Raw genomic sequence first — 22799 nt, forward strand, 5'->3', positions numbered from 1 at the left:
AAAGAAGAGAAGGGTTTGCAGTGAACTAATTTAAGACAATCAACTAATTTTTACAAGGTTTTATTTAACTTGCAATGTTTCGATGAAGTTTCTGAGGACTTACGATCAAGAAAAATTAAAGATTTTTCTTGATATAAGTACTACATTCGTTCTACGTTCTACGTTCTACGTTCTACGTTCTACGTTCTACGTTCTACGTTCTACGTTCTACGTTCTACGTTCTACGTTCTACGTTCTACGTTCTACGTTCTACGTTCTACGTTCTACGTTCTACGTTCTACGTTCTACGTTCTACGTTCTACGTTCTACGTTCTACGTTCTACGTTCTACGTTCTACGTTCTACGTTCTACGTTCTACGTTCTACGTTCTACGTTCTACATCCCACATCCTACATCCCACATCCTACATCCTACATCCTACATCCTACATCCTACATCCTACATCCTACATCCTACATCCTACATCCTACTTTCTACATTCTACAATCTACATTCTAAATTCTAAATTCTACATTCTACAGTCTATAACTTGCAATGTTCGTATCAAAGGCGACTATTAACTACGTGAAGTGTTTTCGAGGATTTTTTTACCCCCCTCCCCCACTGGTGAGATATCGTGAGATCTTTACTTAAAAGCATAATTTACTTATCAAAAATACCTCAATGGGGACTACTAAAATTAGTTTACTAAACTACTGTAATAGTATCAGTATTAAATAACTTTTTACATATATTTATAGATTTTAATATATAGAAGAATTGTGTTAGATTTTAGTCCAGAAACATGTTTTATTTTAAATTAATCTGATTTACTCACTTATTTTCGCTATTTTTTGGCCGAAAAAAAATTACGTGATATTTGCCGAAGCCTCTCTCTCCCCTACGTGAGATTTAGTCAGATTCGGCCTTAGCCCCTCCCCCTACTAATCTCCTTACGTAATTTATTGATGCCTCCTAAGTTACTATATTCCAATATATTTCAATAGATTATGATAATAACTGTGCTTTTTTTTAGTTCAGTAAATATGTTCAATTTTATCGAATATGATGTTTAAAAAAACTTGTTTACGTAACTTCTGATCAACTGAAGTGAACAACATAAAAAAACGAAAAAAAATATAAATGATTATTTCAAAAACTCTAAAAACACATTTTTTGTTTGCTTTTTCCAAATCCAAACATTTGTTTAGCTCAAAAGTAGACAAAACAAATTTACATACCCTTTTATTAATTCAAAAAAAAATACAGTCTATTTATAGGTTTTAGTGGAGTTTAAAAGTGCAGATAAAATTACTAGATAAATTAGGGAAATATCAGCAAGTTATCCAGCTGACAGACTGGGTTAGAATAAACATTTACTCAAGGAAACTCTCAATAAGTACTAATTAGAATTATTGGTTGTTTGTTTATATTACAAAAAGCTATGAAAATATAGACCAAAACAATAACTAAAAACACTTTATTAATTTATAAAAAATACTAAAACATATTTTACATTTATAACTACAGAAAATATAAATGAGCAGCATGTATCAATACTAAGTTAAGTTACAGCAGTAAATTTATGTGTGGCTCGATACTTCATTCCAAATAATATGTCTAAATAACATTTAGTTTTACATTTTTTCAAGAGAGTAATTTGCAAAAATAATAATTATAGCCTTAATTTTATTTTTGGTTTTCATAGAATTAAAATACATTGATCTTAACTTAAGTATCTATTTTTCATATTTCAATAAATTAACAAACATTTAAATCAACAAACTAATCCATTTATAAACTATGATATTGAAGAGCAGGCGATATTCTCGAAACTGCTAACTTTGCTGGAGATGCTTCAATGATTGCTGGACCGCTCAATGCTTCCTTCCTGACAACTGCGTTGAATCCATTCACTGGATCTGCTGAATAATCTACAATCCTTCTTGTACCGTCTGGTTCGTTCAAAGCATAACTGCCTTGCACCTAAAAAAAACAGTAAAGTATTTTTAAAACCAGTATCAACAGGATGCTCTCAGAAATCTTCGCCATTCTACAATGTGCAAGAGAAAACAATAGAAGAGCTTATTCAGGTAACCTCATCAATATATGCTCAGACAGTCAAGCGGCACTTGGGGCGCTTATGAACCCAAAGGTATCGTCGAGACTCGTCTGGGAATGCCTGGGTGAACTGGGAGCTCTGGCACGAAGGAACAGAATTAAATTATTCTGGGTGCCGGGCCACAGCGGCATCCAAGGCAACGAAAAATCCGATGAGCTAGCTAGGCAGGGATCATCGGCATCCTATCTTGGTCCAGAGCCAGTACTGGGAATACCCAAATGTATGGCCCGTAGTGCACTAAAACTCTGGATCAGGGAAAAGCACAATGTCTATTGGAGAAACAGACAGGGGCACAGGCACAGCAAGGCTTTTATCCAAGGACATAGCTCTAAAACCGCAAAAGAACTGCTAATGCTTAGCAGGAATAAAGTGCGGATTACAACAGGCCTCTTGACAGGACACATGGCTGTCAAGTGTTATCTGAACAAGCTCAACCTGTATCAAGGATACAACCTGTATCTGCAGACTCTGCGATAAAGATCCTGAAACAGCGGAGCACATAATATGTCATTGCGAGGCTCTGGATCGCAAGCGACACTTTTTATTTGGGAAAGCTAGGCTACAACCGGAGAAACTATGCTCCGATCCTATCAAGGACCTGCATAAGCTAGTGCAGGGCACAGGGATAGGAGAATGGGTGCAGATATAGAAGGGGGACAAACACAATAGGCCTCACAGGTCGCAGTGTTTCCGGCAGAGGACGGCCCCTTGTTAGGAAAAAACAGGATGCTCTAGCTAGAAAAGGACGAAACATTCCAGTGGACCATAACCTTTCTACCTTCCAAATGGAAACAACTTAAACCAGAACTCAAGAACCTGGAAGACGTCATCCATAACCCGAAATCGGAATCCTCCCACGGTAAAATCCTTCTTCCAAGGAAAATTTCAGGACTTTCGATCAAGAAAAATCAAAGTTTTTCTTGGATTTAAGTAAGAAAAATATGCGGATTGTAACGGGGTTTTTAACAGGACACCGTCTCCTCAATGAATACCTTAGTAGATTGAAGCTGCGAAACAACAGCAAATGCAGATTCTGTGCAGATGACAACCATTCGTGTCATAAACTTTGATATAACTGATCTTCGAGATAGAGAATTAACCTCTATAAAAGCGGCTAAGATATATATAAAAAATGGGAGTTGAAAAAAGGGGTATAAAAAGGGGTTGAAAAAGGGGTATAAAAATGGTGAAAATTTAGGGTTGTATGTATTTTTTAATGCCACTTCATAAAAAAATTAAAATAAAAAATGTTGTCCAAGAAGTCAAAAAAATTGGGGGTGGACTACCCTTATCACTTAGGGGTATAAAAAATAGATAACAACCTATTTTCAGACCTACTGAATACCAAACTTACATACAGGGTGGCACCTCTCATACGCCGCGGAGGCTCTAAGGAGAACGACAGTTTGTATTGAAGTGAAATTTTTTGAGCATATGTAGGTTAATTCAGAGCACTTTTTAAAAATATAGAAAGTTCTACACGGTGTTCCAAAAAAAAGTTATATATCAAAGTTGTGTTTTTTGTAATGGAACACCCTATATATTATTTGATTTTCGGATTCTGGGGGAAAAATAAAGGTGAGTTTTATAAGAGAAATGTATAACTAAAATGTACGGTTTTTTGACATATTTAACATTTTGTAGAAATAAAGAATAATTTTTGTATTACAATAAAAGCTACCTAAATTGGAATTTACCCGGTATAGCCTTATATATAATTAAATTAACTATTGTACTTTAAATCAAATTAAAACTTGATCCAAAAAGTTATAAAGGGTGAGACAAAATTAATATTGAACATTGGCAACCTTTAAAAGCATGCTACTCTTTTATTTTAAATGAAACACTCAGTATATTATTCCGATATTCAATGGAGAATTCATGTCTTTTCAAAATACTATTAAGGTTGCCTACCCCTCAAACAAAGATTTTCCTAGATATTTTCATTTACATGATTTGATTTGAGTAGATCTTTATTATTTGATAAAATCTAGGTGGCTGTGATATGTCTGACGTTACAGTTTGACAAATATAGGAAGAGACTTGGGGATAGCACCGGTCGCGCACACGATAGAGAGAGAACGCATTCGGCGGAAGAGAGAGATGCAGTTACGCTAGGAAAAATCTGATTCAAGCAAATTTGTGAGCTGTCCACTGCGCATGGAGGGGCGTCTCTTATTTTATATTTCTCACGTCTCTAGCTATACTTGTTAAGTTGTACTTCAACATAGCTATCTAATTAGTCCAACTTTAATAACTAGTTATCATTTTGTGTCAGTTAAAATAGAAAAAAATTTCAGAAATTTGCCGAAAATGCAAACTTATCCTACATCAGAAAGAAAATTGATATGATTCTGTTAGTTGGTGAATGCAGTGTACATTCACCAATAGAATTCTTAAATGCTCCTGATTTTATCTAGTCTGTTTTTTTCATGGGTTAAAGACAGTGTTTTCAAAACTCGACCAACTATTGTCGACAACATGAGAGAAATTATTGTAGCTGCTTTTCCAGGTAGAACTCCACATAAATGCTTTTTAAAATGTCATTTCCTTTTGAAAAGACAATCATTTTATGCAGTTAACAGGAAAGGAAGCATTTTGAGTATTTGATTTCATTTTAGTAATTAGTAATTAATTCTGTAATAATTAAAATATGTTTTAAACGTGTATCTTTTTATTACCGTCGAGTATTTTACTCTACAATCTTTAATTTTTGTTTAATTAACAAAAGGTATATCACACAGCCCCCCTAGATTTTTTCAAATAATGAAGATCTACTGACGCAAAATCATTAAAATTAAAATTTCTAGGAAAATCTTTGTCTGAGGGGTAGGCGACCTTAATAATATTTTGAAGATATATAAATTCTCCATTGAACCGCCGGAAAAATTTACTGGGTGTTCCATTTAAAATAAAGAAGTAACTTGCTTTTAAAAGTGACTAATGTTCCATATTAATTTTGTCCCACCTTGTATAACTTTTCGAGTCAAATTTCAATTTGGTTTAACATACAATAGTTACTGTAATTAAATATCAGGCTATACAAGGTCAACTAAAATTTAGGTAGCTGTTATCGAAATTTAAAATTTTGCTTTTCGTTTTCACAAAATGTGAAATATCTCAAAATTCTTAGATTTTGGGTATACGCTTCTTTAATAAAACTCACCTTTATTTTTTTTTCTAGCATTAGAAAATCAATTAATATATAGGGTGTTCCATTAGAAAAAGCACAACTTTGATGTGTAACTTTTTTTGGGGACACTCTGTATAATTCTATATATTTTTATAAAATGCTTTCAGTTAACCTACATAAGCTGGCAAAATTTTATTTCGATGTAAACTACCGTTCTCCTTGGAGCTTCCGCGGCGTATGAGAGGCGCCACCCTGTATACAACAACCAAACTTACATAATCTCCATTTCTGGTTTCAGCCTGTGATTTGATATCTCCAGTGATAGAGTCGTGGACATCGTATCCAAACGAATACTGTGGATTAGGATCATATTCTTCTGATTTTAGGGTGACTGCCGGTTGTGCCTGAGGATGGAAACGTGTAATTATAGGAATCGTTTGAATTTGGTTTGTTAGAGCTTACTTTAATTAAAGTTGGGGGTGCTGGTGCAATTGTGTTGATCAGAGGAGCAGAATTGTACCTAAATAGACTTGGTGCTGGGTTTTGGTATATGGGTTGTGATAAAATAGGTGAGGCCTGGGCATATCTGAAAATTATTATTATCCAATTAAAAAAATTGTATAAAATTTTTAAAAAATAGTATTTGAACGTTTTATAAACATAATATGAGCAGAACAGAATTTTTTTTTAATTAAATATGTTACAATCAGTAATACAACAATGTAGTATTTCAAGAAATGTTTATGCAGTAAAAAAAAGAATATTTACAACCCACTGTAGAAACTCTCAGTAACTATTTGCTGAGACAGCTCTGGCCAAGTTACTTGCAAATTTACACAAAGCTTAAGTCTTCTTAAGAATTAATTATTCCTGAGCACTTATTTCAGAATTCTACATTTTTTTTATTAGACATCAACTTGACATATGAAAACCTCGTAAGTTCAATATTTGGTAAAAATGGTTATTTAGAGAGTATTTCGATAAAGGCGTCATAGTTTATTATATTGTAAGACAAAATTGAATTATTTTGATTATTGCACTATCTGTGTACAGGGTGGGTCAAATTCGACGATTTTAAATGGAAACACCCTTTTCAATAGGAGATAGACGAAAACTAATATCGGTGTCTGGAGCTCAATTTTCATCAAAAATATGATGGTGAAAACCGCACATCAATATCTGTTACCGTTTCGGAGTTACGGGGTGTTTTTCAAAAATGTGCCTTTTTAACAAATCGCTGTAACTTTTTTGCTATGGAAAATTTTGTATTTCTATGAAAACATTTCCCAAACACCTTTTTACGTAGAATTTAATGGTTTAAGTATATTTTTTTTTAAATTAATAATTTAAGAGTTATCAACAGAAAAATTGATTCTTTATTTGGGACACCCTCTATATTTTTAAATAACTGAAAATAATTTAAAATTACCTTTCCAAAAATATAGCACACTTGATATTTTGTTATAATCCCCTTCGAAATAAAGAATTTTAAAAGTTCGCCACTTTTAACTAGTAGGCTTTGGACCCCTTATTGATGATATGCCCTTAATGGAACTCGAAAACATATTTTTCCAGCAAGACGATGCATCGCCTCTCAACGCTGAAGTTATCAGCAAATTTTTGCAGCAAATTTCAAGAATAATTGGATAGCTAACCAAGATCCCAGCCGTTGGTCGTCGAGGCCGCCTGACTTAGTGCCCATGGATCTATTCCTATGGATATATTTGCGGAAGAATAAAGGTTCCTTATTTTTCCGTATAATTTAGACAAGAATTAAAAATACTTAGCAGTTATGAGAGGATATCTTTGACCCCCACTGAGTTAATGAATTCCGTGAGAAATGTTCAAAAACTGCCCCGTCTCTCCATAACAGAAGACGGTCTATATGTCGAACACCTGTAGCAAAATCTCATGTGTTGGTTTGCTATTTATTTTTATTGTTATTAGATATAGTTTAAATGTGTTGATGTTGGTTAAATATATTTTAAATTGTTATAAAATTCTGCATCTCTCATAGCAAATATTATTTTCGTTTTAATTAATGCTCACAGCTAGATTTTTTGCATTACAGCCGGTGCCGTTCAAAGCCATCCTTATTTAAAGCGGGCGAATTTTTATATACTCTATATCTCGAAGAGGAATCGAGCAAAATATCAAGTATGTTATATTTTTGGAAAGGTAATTTTAAATTCTTTTCAATAAATTAAAAATATGAAGGGTGTCCCATATAAAAAATCAAATTTTCTGTTGATAATTCTTAAATTATTAATTTTAAAAAAATTATACTTAAACCATTAAATTCTACGTAAAAAGGTGCTTTGGAAATGTTTTTATAAAAATACAAAATTTTCCATAGCAAAAAAGTTACAGCGATTTGTTAAAATGCATATTTTTGAAAAACACCCCGTAACTCCGAAACGGTAACAGATATCGATATGCGGTTTTCACCATCATGTTTTTGACAAAAGTTGAGCTCCAGACACCGATATTAGTTTTTGTGTATCTCCTATAGAAAAGGATGTTTCCATTTAAAAGCGTCGAATTTCACCCACCCTGTACAATTTTTTTAATCAGAATAAAACACGCTTGAAGAAGTTTTTTGTTTCTCCACCTAAATTTTTAGCTCTTTAACTCAAACGGTTTTCAAGATTTTCCAAAAAATCTGTTTTTTCAATTTTATTTTTATTTTTATAGTAAAATTCAAAATTAATTAATGATGATTTTTTTCTAATTCTTAGAAGTCAAGACATGGAAAAATTATATGATCATAATTTAAATGAAAGAAAATTAAAATCTTGATCTCACGGCCTCTCGGTCGGCCGTGAGATCGGTCGGACAGAGAACAAAAAATACATTATATAAATTTTTAACATAGACTATCGGTTTAAATTGGGTTTAAATTCAGACAATTAAATAATTTATTCCGCAACTTTATTTTCAGTGCAGTTTATTAAGATAACAAGATGGAAAGCAAAATCATCTGGTCAAATTAAATAAGATAATAATATTATTTATGTTAAAACTAAATAATATTTTTTTGCCTTATTTATGAAAATATAATTTTAGAGTATATCATGCTTTCAGAAAGCCCATAACAAGGCAAATAATATAAAAAAATAATATACTGGGTGTCTCATTTAAAAAAATAGAAGTCAGATTTCGAAAATGAGAACCATCAGCGAAACTAGTTAACATCACTGGATTCTGCGTAAAAAACTAACCGAGACTGAGTTTTCACCTTTTCGATAAGTTATAAGATAACCGATATACGATGGAATCGAAAAATGCAACATTTTGAAATTAGTATAGAGTATTTTAGGAACTAAAAAGATTAGAACAACTCTTCTTCTTTTTAATTCTTTAATTAATTAATTTTTTAATTCGTTCATGTTGCAATAATTGATACTCAACTTTTGATGTATTCTCGGGCAGCCGTCCTGTAACTGTACATATACCCGGCCGTGGCCCGACGATCGGCCTGCCGACCCAATCACACGGAGCGCGGCGCGAAATTTTTTGCTACAGGCTCGGCGATCCACGCGCCGTGTAACGGCACCTTAAAATCTTCTCGGACTCATTTTTTTAAAATAATCTTTATGTTTATTTCTGGCAAGGATGTATTTTTAACTTAATAATATTTTTTAACGTGCTTTTTTAAACTAAACAAAAATATCAGTTAGTTAAAACAGAAGATTTTAGAAAAAAAATAGTTTTTTTAATTTTTTCTCTAGGAAAATATCATTTTAATAGTAAAAGTAATAGCGTACATCGTATGTACATGAACCATTCCATAGTCAAAGCAAAATTCTTCTCAAAGCAAAACAGAAATGAAATAATATCTAAGGAACTAAGGTAGAAAAATAAAGAGAGGTATTTTAATAGACAAATAATTTACCTGATTTGAGGAATTGGTGCTGGGGCAGCATACTGAATCGGTTGCTGTAAAAAGCCAGCTTTAGAACAGGCCACTAAACCGACGAAAACCAAGAACTTGAACGCCATTTTTTCAGATGCGAAAAACGCAAAGAGAATTTGAATAATAATGCACCGATACGAAATGCATCTTTTTATATAAGAGACTTTTAAGATCTCTTACCAGACCGAATCGAAAAATAAACCCGTTTGTTTTGGAAAATAAAGGTCAATTTTGACGGGCATTCTTGTTGTTGGCGCGAATGTTATGTCAGGCGAGAAGGTTATAATAACTCGTGGAAAAAGTACAAGTTGTTCTGTTGCTCAAATGAAGAGATATTTAGTGTTTTTTTTACTTTTTTGTAGATTATCGTATATAAAGAAGTTTCAATAAAAATGATAGGTATGTTATAAAAATTACGACCTCGAAGTATGCTTTTTATGATTTTTTAACTATTTAGGTCCGCTTTATCATGAAACTTTTCGGTCATACGCTGTTTTAGTTATTGTATGTACAGGGTGGGTCAAATTGGACGCTTTTAAAGGGAACGCCCTTTTTTATAGGAGATAGACGAAAACTAATATCGGTCTCTGGAGTAAAAAAAAAACATGATGGTGAAAACCGCACATCCATATCTGTTACCGTTTTGGAGTTACGGGGTGTTTTTAAAAATGTGCATTTTTAACAAACCATTGTAATTTTATTGCTATGGAAAATTTTGTATTTTTATGAAAACATTTCCAAAGCACCTTTTTACGTAGAATTTAATGGGCTAAGTAAATAATTTTTGTAAAATTAATAATTTAAGAATTTACAACAGAAAATTTGATTTTTTATATGTCTATGCCATTCCATATTAGTATATTTTTAATTTATTCAAAAAAAAATTTGAAATTGCCTTTCCAAAAATATAGCATATTTAATATTTTGCTCGATTCTTTTTCGAGATATAGAGTTTTTAAAAATTCGCCTACTTTGAATAAGTAGGCTATGAACGGCACCGGTTGTAATGCAAAAAAAAATTAGCTGTGAGCAGCAATTGAAACGAAAATAATATTTGCAATTAGAGGTGCAAAATTTTATAACAATTTAATCTATAATACTATTGTTACTGCTCATGTATTCATTATAGTTTTCTTTATAGTTATACCACAGGTAACATTGAAAAAATATAAACTTATGAAAAGAAATACAAAAATTTTCAAAAATGGAAGCAATTAAAAAAACGTGCGTGAAGAAATAAAGTTTTTAACCTATCCTCCCTGTAAAATATCATTTAATCTACCCTTGCGGTACTATTAAGTACTATTTTATCTACTATTTTTGAAAGATGTAAGGCAATTTTAAAAGTTGCTATGGAAAAAACAGTATTAATTGGTCATTTAAAAAAAACAAAAGCTTTTATAAAGAATGCATTTTTATCAAAAAGTTAATAGTAAAAATGTTTGGCTGTACTTAAACTGCCGTTAAACGGTAGCTTACTAAAATGCCGTTAATATGTATGACGTCGTTGATGTGACGCACTTGACGACTTTACGAAATATAGGAATTTTATAAGGACTAACCAACGCTATCCACCCCACCAAATAACCAACTTAACCAACGCAACTAACCTCGACACTGATAAAAAAATATAAAAAACAAATATAAATTAGTAAAAACCAACCAACCCCACCAAATAACCAACTAGCCAATGAATTAACACCCTCCAAATAACCACGCTAACCAACCCGCCAAATAACTAAACCAATCCAACCAAAAAGAGTGAAACCAATGCAATAAGATCACGCTATAAGCAAAAAAAAATATAAAAAAGTGTTGGTCGGTGTGAGATTTGAAGCACGGACCATTCGCTCACGAAGCGATAGCCTCAGCCACGGAGCCACAGAGTACTCTTGCAAAATGCTTATAGCTAGGCATTACTTTCTGCCGACATGAACGACGTCACAATATCTATTAACGGCATTTTAGTAGGCTACCGTTCAACGGCTGTTTAAGTAAATCGAAAATGTTTTACCTCTTTTAAAGGCGATCCGAGGATATACTGTATATGGATATCAGTTTATTCATATACACTCTATTTTCGTCAATATTGATTTAGGAAAATCATCGCAAATCCACAAATCAAAATATTCAAAACGAGTAAATGCACGTTTTCCATCATCGTGTCAAGTTTCGCGCCTATGACGACGCGTGGCAGGTTTCAGGAAAAATTATTGGGGAAAATATGCCAAGGCACAGTCCTTCGTTTTGCCATTAGGCAGTTTCCGCCACTCCAGATGAGCATTTTCCGAGCTGCTTAAATTCCACAACATGGATCCTCGCTTTAGCAGGATTTTCGTCGTTTTCCCGCATTGATTTTAGGACGTATGACGTGTTTCGCACGATTTTCAACTTAATGTTTTGAAATATGTTAAATTTTCAACTAATTTTCTCTCTATTATTTTATACAGGATTTTTCAAAACAAAAAGATCTTCATAGAGTAACTCCTTTTTACACTGAGATGCAAAAAAAACAACGGAGAATTTTTTCGTCAAGTTTAAAGTTTTATATTTTTTTACTTTTAGTTCGATTTTTCATAAAATTAACTGTCACCCGAGTGAATAATGGCTATAGATTGCAAGTTAAATACTATACTTTGTCCACGTTCCTAATAATTATGAGGAGTATGCATGTTTTAAGGGAAAATGTCACTACCTACTTAAAATTTGGCAATTTCAAACGTCAGAATTAACTAAAAGATAATAAAAACGTCAATATCATCAGTTGCTATGCATCGAGAGTCTCGAACTATTTTATTTTTTCCAAATATTTGGGAAGTTTATTATTAGATTTGTTTTACGACATACCTGTATATTAGCCATAGGCGTAACTACAGGGGTGCCCGGGGGTGCCGCCCCCCCAGGTACTGCTGGGCACCCCCAGAGAAATCCTGAATTATGACTCTTGGCTACGTATTAATTTTTATTTGCTTGTGATACAGTAAAAATGACGTTTTCTAGTTTTGTTTAGGTAATATTATTTTGTTGTGTTCAAAAAATGTGTTAAGTGTTATTTTTTTAGAAAATTTGTAGGTATTTAAATAATCTACGGGAACACGGTTTGATAACCAAGTCTATGAAATTTATTGATAGAGAAATTCATATAAACGTTTTATTAAAAAAATGTGTTTTTTAAAATTATTTTTCATTTTTAAAAAAACAAAATCCATAGGCCCCCCCTGGACTCGTCCCCATGCCCCCCCCCAGGGCCCACCCCAGGATAAATTGCTAGTTACGCTAATGATATTATTACTTTTTTCTACCACCTTTAGTAAAATAAATTTGTTGAAAAATGATAGATCGTACCACCAGACTTTTTGTTGTTTTGTGTAACAAAAGTTGGTAATTTGTGTTTTATTTATCGTTATACAGGGTGGTCCGAACTGTATTCCGGAAACTTCGGCAGCATATTCTGCAGATAAAAATATGTAAAAAAGTTCGTATAAATGTATGTCCCAAAATGCTTAGTTTCGGAGATACAGGGTGTAGAAGTTTCATTTTTATTTCGATTTTTCCAAATAATTTCTGAAGTAAAGTCAATATTTGAATGAAAATTGGTATCTGGGAGTTTTTTGGCATGAGAAATTTGATTTTGATGTCAATATGGCTCCAACTAGTAGAGGGCGCCACCTACATATTTTTAACCGGTTTGAAGAGTAATAACTTTTCGTCCGTACCTGTATAAAACTACTGAGTAAAAAAATATACATTTACGACGATTTTTACGTAAAAACCTGTCATCATTGACATTAATTAAACATGTTGACTAAATAGTTATTAAACTGAAATCATAAATTTGAAATATTTTTGTACCAAAAGTTCAACAGAAACTGTTTTATCATCATTTTTTACAGAAAAATTTATGATTAATTTAAAAAAAATATAAATTTTCAAATTTATTATTTCAGTAAAATAACTATCTATTCAACGTGTTTATTTTTCGGTAATAATGACATGTATTGACTATTTCCATTCCAAATATCTTAAGAACGGTTGCTCGTAGCGATTTTTACAAAGAGATATTTTTTACGTAAAAAGTCGCAGAGATTATTTTTTCGCTCGGTAGTTTTATAGAGGTACGGACAAAAAGTTATTACGCTTCAAAACAGTTAAAACACATGTAGGTGGCGCCCTCTACTAGTAGGAGTCATATTGACATCAAAATCAAATTTCTCATGTCAAAAAACTCCCAGACACCAATTTTCATCCAAATATTAACGTTACTTCAGAAATTATTTAGAAAAAATCGAAATAAAAATGAAACTTCTACACCCTGTATCTCCGAAACTAAGCATTTTAGGACATATATTAATACGAACTTTTTTACTTATTTTTATCTGCAGAATATGCTGCTGAAGTTTCCGGAATGCACTTCGGACCACCCTGTATATGTATTTGAATTTTATTGATGCTGCTTCAAGTTTTTTGCAATAAAACATACTTCTACCAGCTTTAGTTGAGTACAGTTGTTGGAGAACGATAAATTAGAGTACCATCAGCATCTGACCAGTACCATATTCCTTCAGCTAGGAAGTAGAATATTGATTTATTATTAAGTGGTCGTGGACAAATATATTGACTCATCCTCCACTGAAATTATCTGCAATCAAAATTCCGAAAAGAAAATATCGTTCTTGGGCGTGGTTTCTGGTCGACCTTGACCCAATTGCGCCAGTTTGAGGTACCACGAGTGCGATTCATCAATATACAGACGGTACTTTGTTTCAGAATACGACAAGGTTGATTTTTGTCTTATGAATTGATGAATAAATCTGTAACACACCGATCGGTAAAAAGTTATGTGACATAATCTACAGGTTTTTTGGTCGACGTGAACGATTACGATTTTTTTTATATTTTGACTTGTGTACCACAAACGGCACAAACGCTTTTTAATATCAAAAATTAGTTTTGTTTTCAATTGTTTCTTTATAATTTTTTTGGCATATTTTTGAGTTTTTGGTTTAAATGAATTGTGTTGTAAATATGAATATTTTAAGCTTAAACATTTTTTCTAGCAGACCTTGCAGTCGAACATTGTTCTTTTTAGAAGCTTTTTTAGTGCGAAGTGTACAAGATCGCTTAATAGCCGTAAAAAACTCATCGCAACCTTATTCAAATATTTTGAACGGAAAAGCGGTAGTAATGGCCCTTTATGTCCATTAAGTGCTGTTAAGAAGGTGAATTTTTTTGATGTAACTAATAACTGTTTATATAATATTGACAATTAATTTATTTTTGTTTCTTAAAATATTTTGTTTAAAAGAAAATATGCTGGGCAACGCTGTGCCGGTCAAGCTTAATCACGTGATTAAAAGTTTATTTGATATGAACTATAGGTATATATTTTTTAATTTTCTGCCTAAATAAAAAATGCAATAAAGCGTTTACATATTCTCAATTTAATTTTATTTTGTTGTTAACCTTAATTTTACATTAATTTAAACATTAGACCAGTGTTTACAGGATCAAATTCGATTTTCAAAATATAATTCATTTACGGCGTAGAAAGCCTTGTCTAGTAAATAAGAGTTCAATGCTTTGCGAAATGAAAAAAATGATGTTATGGATTTGATTTCAAATGGCAGGTGATTGTGCATTTTTTTCGAGTTGTATAATATTGAACTTTTAACTAACTCTGAGCGTGGGGTAGGTAGATAAAGATCTTGCTCCGCGTTCCGTTCCTGAGTGGATAAGTGTGAGATGGCCATTCTTGAGAAGCTGATACATGTTTACGTATTAGGCAAACGGATTCAAATATAAATAAGGAAGGAAGAGTCAATATTTTTAATTCTTTAAAAAAGTCCCGGCAATGAGTTCTGCTGTTTAGTCCCAGTGAACATCGAACAGCTCTCTTCTGGAGCTTGAAAATGCGGTCAAATTGAGTCGCACAACACGTACCCCAGAATGGAAGGGCATACCTGAGGTGCGACTCAAAAAGTGCATAATAAACAGTTCTAGCCACTGACAAGTTAAGCTCCTTAGAAACAGACCTTAATGCAAAACAGGCAGAGCTCAATTTTTTCGACAAAGCTTCGATATGTATGTCCCATTTCAGAGAATTGTCCACAACAAGCCCTAAGAATTTTACAGATTTTACGACGTCAATGGTGGTGTTGTTAAGTACAAAACGCTGCAACGAGTTTTTATACGACAAAGCTTTAGTTTTAGAAATGTTGAGACTGAGGAGGTTCGAATCGCACCAAGATTTAATGGTGATTAAGTCATTTGATATAATCCTATGAAGTGCCGTGATGTCCTTGTTGCTCCAAGTGAAGCTAGTGTCGTCCGCAAAAAGACATATTTTGCCACTGATGTTTATGTTAGCAATGTCGTTAATAAATAGAAGAAACAAAATAGGACCTAGTACTGAGCCTTGTGGTACTCCACATTCTATTGGCTTGCTAGAAGACAACGTGGTATCCACCCTCACAAGTTGACTTCTGTTGCTCAGATACGACTTAAACCATTCGAGAGATGATCCCCTGAACCCATAGTGCTGCAGTTTATTAATTAAGATCTTATGATTTACACAATGAAACGCCTTAGAAAAATCACAGAAAATTTTTGCTGTAGAATGATGGTTGTTTAGGCTGGAGTAAACTTTATTAAGGAGGGAAAACATAGCATCATTTATAGACTTAATGCTTAGAAATCCAAATTGATATTCAGTAAGTATTTTGTACTTAAACAGAAAAGATACCAGCCTTCTTTTAACCAACCTTTCTATGATCTTAGATAGCGTTGGAATGAGTGCAATTGGGCGATAGTTAGAAGCTTCATCTTTGTCTCCTCCTTTATGCAGAGGAATGAGTATTGCCTATTGCCGTAATAGTTTATGCATAGGAATGAATATGTTTATTAAAGTTGGTAGGTGATTCAGAGTGCTTTCTGGGAGATTCGAAAACATTTTTAAAGTTAGCCCGTCGGTCCCAAAAGAGGATTTATTTTTGATGGTATTAATTGTACTGCGAAGCTCTTCTAAAACTACGGGCGAAAAAAAGAAACTGTGTAAGTTTACATTATCATTAGAGAGATATGAAAGTGGATCATGAGAAGGACATATGGTATTAGTTAAGTTTTTCGCTACATTTACAAAGTAATCGTTAAGGTTCTCAGGTGAGGTAGAGATATTGCTAGACGAGGAAACTTTGTTTCTCAATTCATTCACAATAGACCATGTTTCTTTAGCATCATTACCAGAATTGACTATTCTACTATTATAATAAAGGTCTTTAGCGGCTCTTATAGTCTTATGATAAATTTTTCTGTATAGTTTTACGTAATTGTGAAAGAAGACACTGTCTAAGAATTTTTTTAAGTGAAATAATGAACGCATGATTTTAGAAGATATGCGTTCATTATCTCACTTAAAAAAATTAAGTTCATTTAAATTCAACAAAAGTGATTTTTATTTATGAAAAATACTTCTTTCTAAATAAATAATCTATTTATGGATTTTAATATCATGCGATCTATTCCCTACGCTTTTCTCAATTGAAACGACGGCGACGCGACGCCACGACCTTCTGCGGCGGCTGATATATTTCAATTTCCGGCAAGAATGGCTGAAGATGGCCGTTTTCAGCCAGATGCCGCCGGTGCATCATTTTTATGGTTGTCATCATCGCCCGCTGAAATGAGCATTCTTACGGCGAGATAGATGACTTTCTCATGCAAATTTTATGAGTGTATCTGGGCCACGTATCGCCATGCGTCTTGCACTTAACCGTCGCGTCCCGTCTACGAAGAGGCGGTTACATTGGCGTGGCTAGGATTACGTTGGGTTTAGTTAATTAAAGTTCTCTCCAAAAAAAAAACCTCTGTGGGTATTTCACCACTGAAAATAAAAAAAATTACCAGAACGTCAACGGTTTTTGTAGACGTATCTGTTTTAAAAACACTAAAGTGTTCTCGAATAGTTGAATTTAAATATTTTAAATAGTTTTTTTTTATTTAATCTTTGTTTTTTTGCTTCCGACGACGGAAAGAGATAAACTTTCCGAAACGTTAAGCATTTTTTTGTTCGTTAGGCAAATTTGTATAACTTTAAACATAACTTCTGACAAGTAGTTTCCGTTTGGGATTAACGCAGAAGTGTTTACAAAAAATAACTATTTTATTTCGTAGATTTTCTTCCAGTGGCGGAATACCCATAGAGGATTTTTTGGGGAGATGAATAGATATAGACACCGCCACATAGGTATAGACATTTTTTTAATTAAAGTTGTCATCTAGTGAGTCTTTAGTAAGTCAAGGTATTTAGCTGAATAAGCTTTATTTTTGGTGTTTGTCTGGATAGCAAATTAATCCAATTTTAGCTGAAATTTTATTTTATAATATACAGGGCGTAAAAATAATAGTGTACCAAACTCCAGTTAGGCGATATTACAGATAAAAATAAAAGAAAAAGTTCGTATGAACATATGCCCTCTTAAGGAAGTTACAACTCTTGAAAGACTTTACATCCCTTACAGAGCCCGCATTCGAAACTTACCGGGTGCGTCTCAAAAGTGCCTCACCCCCTATACCTTTTTTATTTTTTCAGATAAAAAAAAACGAGATTTGGAATATTAGTATACACTACTGGCAAAGGAATATTAGCAATAGGAGGTTTTCAATGCGATAAAAAAAAGATGGTAAGGCTGCAAAATACACTGCAGTGCAACAGAGACGGATAAAGTGTCTTTTCCCTACCATCGTATAGGGGAAGTGATCATAGAAGTGATACGACGAGAGAGCCCCTGCGAGAGGGGGCGCCGGGCGGGTCTTTAAGACGCTTGTGTGGGGGCTACCGCCTACTAATAGAACAGAATCGAAAAAATAGAAACAGGACGGACAGTGTTGCCATTCAATTAAATCGAAATTATGTTGGCTTGTCAAAATCCTAAATCTTCTAATCCCATTATCTTGCCTACTTAATGAAATATTAAATAAAGTACGAAACAATTTTACGAATGTTTTCTCTAGGCACATAACTTCTTTCTAAAACGAAAAGTAACATGCAAAACTTTGATATCATTTCTAAAATAGCAAGTGCAATTCTATGAAATGGCAATACTGTACGATCTTCCTAGCAGTCGCCCCGACACAGTCGGTCGGCGGCGGCGCTTCACAAAGCCGCGGCTGTGACAAAGGAATTAGGCCGAAAAAAACTTTATAAGGAGTAGACGAACAGGGTTGCCGGGTTTGTTAGATTATAATTCCATACGAGAACAAAATTCTCGGTAGATCTTCAACAAAAATTAAAAGTACAGAAACGAAATAAAATATAATATTTAAGTCCAAAATTAGCATTCCTATGTGTCGTAATAATAGATCACTCAAATAAAATACAAATATAATAAATATAACAAGAATTAGAAATAGCTAGGTATATTATTTAATATTAAAAAAAATATTGAATTAAATAATATTAATATATTAATAAAAACATATAAAACTATAACAAGTAGGGATAGCAGTCACAAATTAGTGTAGCAGTCACTTTTTACCTTTGTACAAATTTTGATCAGTGATATCTAAAATTAATTTCATTTCAATGGGAAAGCTGTAGCAACTCTCACTCTTTTTTCATATTAATAAATTTTTTTGACGGGAAAATCACTAAATATTGTCCGAATTTAGGTTGTTTCTTAACTTAAATTTTGTTTTTGTTTACATTTTTTGGGGGAAAATATGGGTTCAACTTTAGTAGATGAATGAAATAAAATCTTTTCAAAAGATATCAACTTCTTCGGGCATGCCGCCAATCCCGCGCCTAATAAGGAGTAATAAGGATTTTTAGGAATATCTCTGTAACTCTGCAACTAGACAGAACGATGACCTGTATGTCTGTTATTACTAAATAAAATTTAATGAAACAATAATAAAGTCAGATTATATAGATTCCAACGCGGCAGTCGCTTAATTTTTAGTCAAATAAGTCAGCTTTTTAAAAGTGCTTCTATTGTAAAAACTAAAGACGCAGTTGAATATATCGTTGGGTTTTTCTTTAAATCGGTAGATCGGTAGCTTACAGACGAAACCGGTAGACCTGGCAACTCTGTGATGAACTGAGGGAGTCGGAATAGCGAGGTGCGGAGGCGCGGGAAGGGAAATAAAATAATGGCGATAAATAAAGGGCAGGGAGATGGGTATCATGAGTGGATGGGAGGTGGCGGAATTTCCAAAATTTGTTATCTTATTGGAGTTTGTCTAAGTAGACAGTCGTAGTGGAAGTGGAAACGGGGAAGTTGTTGTCCATGTATGTCGTAAATCAGGATTGATTGACGTATTCAATTATTTCCGGTCACTTCCTGTTTCACCGGAAATTACTACAACTTTTGACATTTAAATGTATTTTCTTACTTTATTCGATAGAAAATGACACTCTGAATGGAATGACATATCATATGTCAACTTGAGAACCAACTGAAAGCGGAACTGAAGAATCTGGAAGATTTCGTCCGTAACCTGGAATGGGTGTCCTCGAATGGTCTAAGACACTCAAAAAAGTTCCTCAGAACTTACGGCCGAGAAAAATCAAAGGTTTTCTTTGATTTAAGTAAAGACAATCTTCGGATTGTCACGGGGTTTCTAACAGGACACTGGCTCCTCAACGAACACCTCAGTAGGCTGAAGCTGAGAAACAACGGCAAATGCAGATTCTGTGGGGAAAATGGAGAAACACCAGAACATCTTATCACTGAGTGCGCCGAGACGACGGACGACCGTTCGTGCCATGAACTTTGGTACGGCTGATGTTGAGGATGGAGAGCTGGCCTCTGTGAAACCGTCTCAGATACTCGCTTTTGTTAAAGCTCTGAGATGTTATTATGAGTTATAACTCCTTATAACTGAAGAAACGGGAACACACAATAGATCTGTAAGGTCGCGGTGATTAATTCCCCTCCTAATGTAACCACAAAACTACAACATAAAAAATCTATACACAAATAAACTAAACTTCCTAAAATGAATGGCAAATAATAATAATTATTTTTACACACACCATTGACCCTAGCAGTATATAGATTGCGTTTGTCGTCGAGTATCCAGCCCGTTCAACGATCGATCCGAGCATATATTTCATCTTCATCTTTTCAATGCTAACCGCGCCGATCTCGCCTATCTCTTTCTCAAAGGACTGATTGTTTTTGATGGACACAAATCGAAATAAAAACTTCAAACGGTAAAATCGCAAAAGCGCTTCACACGCAAAAACGCAAAAAACGCTTTTTTCTGTGTGGCCGTGGGCTTAAGAAGCTTAAATAATATTTTGCTGAAAATAGTCGTGCTGTGTAGGATATGTTTGCAGCTGAGTATCGCCGGTCTCCGTATCCCGATGCTCCACACGGTATATCTCTGGTTAAATCTCTCTTTAGCCAAGCGAAAACCTGGAAATGACAAAGACTGCCATAAGACACCGAGACAACTAAGGTTATATAACACGGACATAAATATAATGGTAGCAAGGTGCACGGTGCGAAGCAGTCAAGTGGTGTGACCAGAGCCGAGCACAGGCCGCTTCCCAGGGGCGCCGTTTGGAAATTCGCCCCCGCAATTACGTACCGCAAACTCGCCCGTGCGGATTTACGATTAGACTTTGGTACAGGACGCTGTCGTTCGTGGTGGGGAGATAGCAGCAGCAGGACGGTGTAGGAATTTAGCGAGCGAGATACATTTTCGTATGCCAGTCAGGCTGAAACAAGAATTTGGACATTATGGAAAATATTCTTATACACGAAACTGGGGTATCCGCAAAGGGGGTTTTCGCACCAATCGCGGCACCATCAATTCCATATTCTCCGTCCGCCAACTATATGAAAAAGTAAAAAAGCAGCAGTGTAAACTTTATGTTGCATTTATCGACCTAACAAAAGCTTTCGACTCTGTGAACAGAGATGCACTTTGAGCAATTATGAAAAAGTTTGTAGTACCCAACAAATTTCTTACAGTGCGTAGAAACCTCCATAACAACAACAAGTCAAGAGTGTCACATCATGGATCACTGAGCGATTTCTTCCTAACAAATACTAGAGTTAGACCGGCATGTGTCTTAGCGTCAACATATTTATGGCAGCGCTCTCCATTATGGTGGACAGCAAACTGCAGGAAGGAGGATTGGGCATTAGATACAGATACGACGACGGTCTGTTCAACATAAAAAGACTCGGGGCAAAAACACGTACAAAATTCATGACAGAACTTCAATACGCTCATAACTGCGCTCTAGTTGCAAAAACGTTACAGCAATTACAAGAAATGTTGAACACATATATTCCCGGGCATACGAGGCTTTGGACCTTTAGCTGAACATCAATAAAACTAAAATCAGATGCACTCCCCCGGAAGATCACAACAGTGTTATAAAAATCGGAGAAGAACTATTGGAATATGTAGCGGAATTCAATTACCTCGGCAGTTTGATTTCAGACAAAGTAGTCAATATCGATTCTAAAATTCAGCACAGGATTAGCAGCTCCTCTCATTAAACAAGTTGCAACATAGACACCTAACCTAACCTAAAATCAAATCGGTCCTTCAAAAAGCTAGCTGCGAGAGCGTTGATACAAGAATATTTTCCACGAAAACTTAAAGAAAATAAACATGAGAATGAGTGGAAAGAAGCAGCGCACAATCGAACGTAATGAAGAAGAATTGTCTCTCAGGTAACAGCGACAACCAAAAAGTAAAGAGGCAACAAAACAATGAGATTTTTGAATGTCCTGAGTGCGGAAGAGGGGTAACATCACGTATCGGGCTTTTCAGTCACAAAAAAGCTCATGAAAGAAAACGCTTTGCGTAACCATCTTCTGATGTGTATCAAATACTCTTCAGCGAGTAATGGCCGTATGTATGTAATATGATGGAGAGATGTAATGATTTTTTTTTACAAAATATTTGTTGGTAGCTATTTCCTTTATAGTGTCATATTTAATCATGGTGACTTTCTTTTTAATTGGAATATATTTCATGATATAAAAAAATGTTTTTTTCCCATATTAACTGTTCCAACTGTTAAAATTGCCTTATATCTATCAGAAATAATAGATAAAATAGTACTTTAACCGCAAGGGTAGATTAAATGCAAAAGAAGCAAAAAAGCAGTTCAAAGAAAATTCACGACAACTTCTGGGTTTAAAATTTTTGAGTTTTTCGGTTGTAACCGCTACATGACTTCTTCAACAAAGCTATGAGCTTGCTTTTTTTTTTTGAGGAGGGAAGAAATCTTTCATAAGACATCCCGCAAGGGTAGTGCCGGATTCTTACCGGCGAAAAAAACCCTCCTCTGCCCTGCCTCAGAACCGCATTGGAATCCGCTTTCGCATTTCTTCAATCCGGCCGTTGTCCTTAATCTTCTTCTATCAGACTTTGCTTCATCTGGGACTCCTTCTCTTTATTTTCCATAATATGTCTTATAATCATTTTAACTTTGTCCCAGCCATTTTCCCCGTCAACTAAGCTATTTGCTACATTTCCTATGTTGAAAACTTTTTTTGTATCTTGCAAATATTGACCTCTAATTTGATCCCATCTAAGGCATTCAAATAAAGTATGTTCTGCGTCATCTTCGGCATGACAATATATACACCGAGGTGTGGTCTTTTTTTGGAACAAACAGATAT

At 34.2% G+C, this 22799-nt stretch overlaps 2 protein-coding genes across 10 annotated transcripts in view; one reads left to right on the top strand and one right to left on the bottom strand.

The window, feature by feature from the left end:
- The window catches only part of LOC115883622 (cuticle protein-like), a 32818-nt gene extending 23540 nt beyond the window's left edge, over positions 1-9278 (bottom strand). Inside the window, exons 1-4 of the mRNA XM_030901979.1 lie at positions 9130-9278; positions 5697-5820; positions 5510-5638; positions 1777-1965 (exon numbers count right to left, since the gene is read on the bottom strand). Coding sequence (XP_030757839.1) covers positions 1777-1965; positions 5510-5638; positions 5697-5820; positions 9130-9236 — 549 coding nt within the window. The 5' untranslated portion in view covers positions 9237-9278. The remainder of the gene's footprint in view (positions 1-1776; positions 1966-5509; positions 5639-5696; positions 5821-9129) is intronic.
- Positions 1-22799, top strand: part of LOC115883641 (disks large 1 tumor suppressor protein) — a 1010644-nt gene that overhangs the window by 617747 nt on the left and 370098 nt on the right. The window lies entirely within an intron of this gene.

The sequence above is a fragment of the Sitophilus oryzae genome, unplaced genomic scaffold (genome assembly GCF_002938485.1).
Source record: "Sitophilus oryzae breed Bouriz unplaced genomic scaffold, Soryzae_2.0 scaffold_1974_pilon_pilon, whole genome shotgun sequence".
Classification (NCBI taxonomy): Eukaryota; Metazoa; Arthropoda; class Insecta; order Coleoptera; family Curculionidae; genus Sitophilus; species Sitophilus oryzae.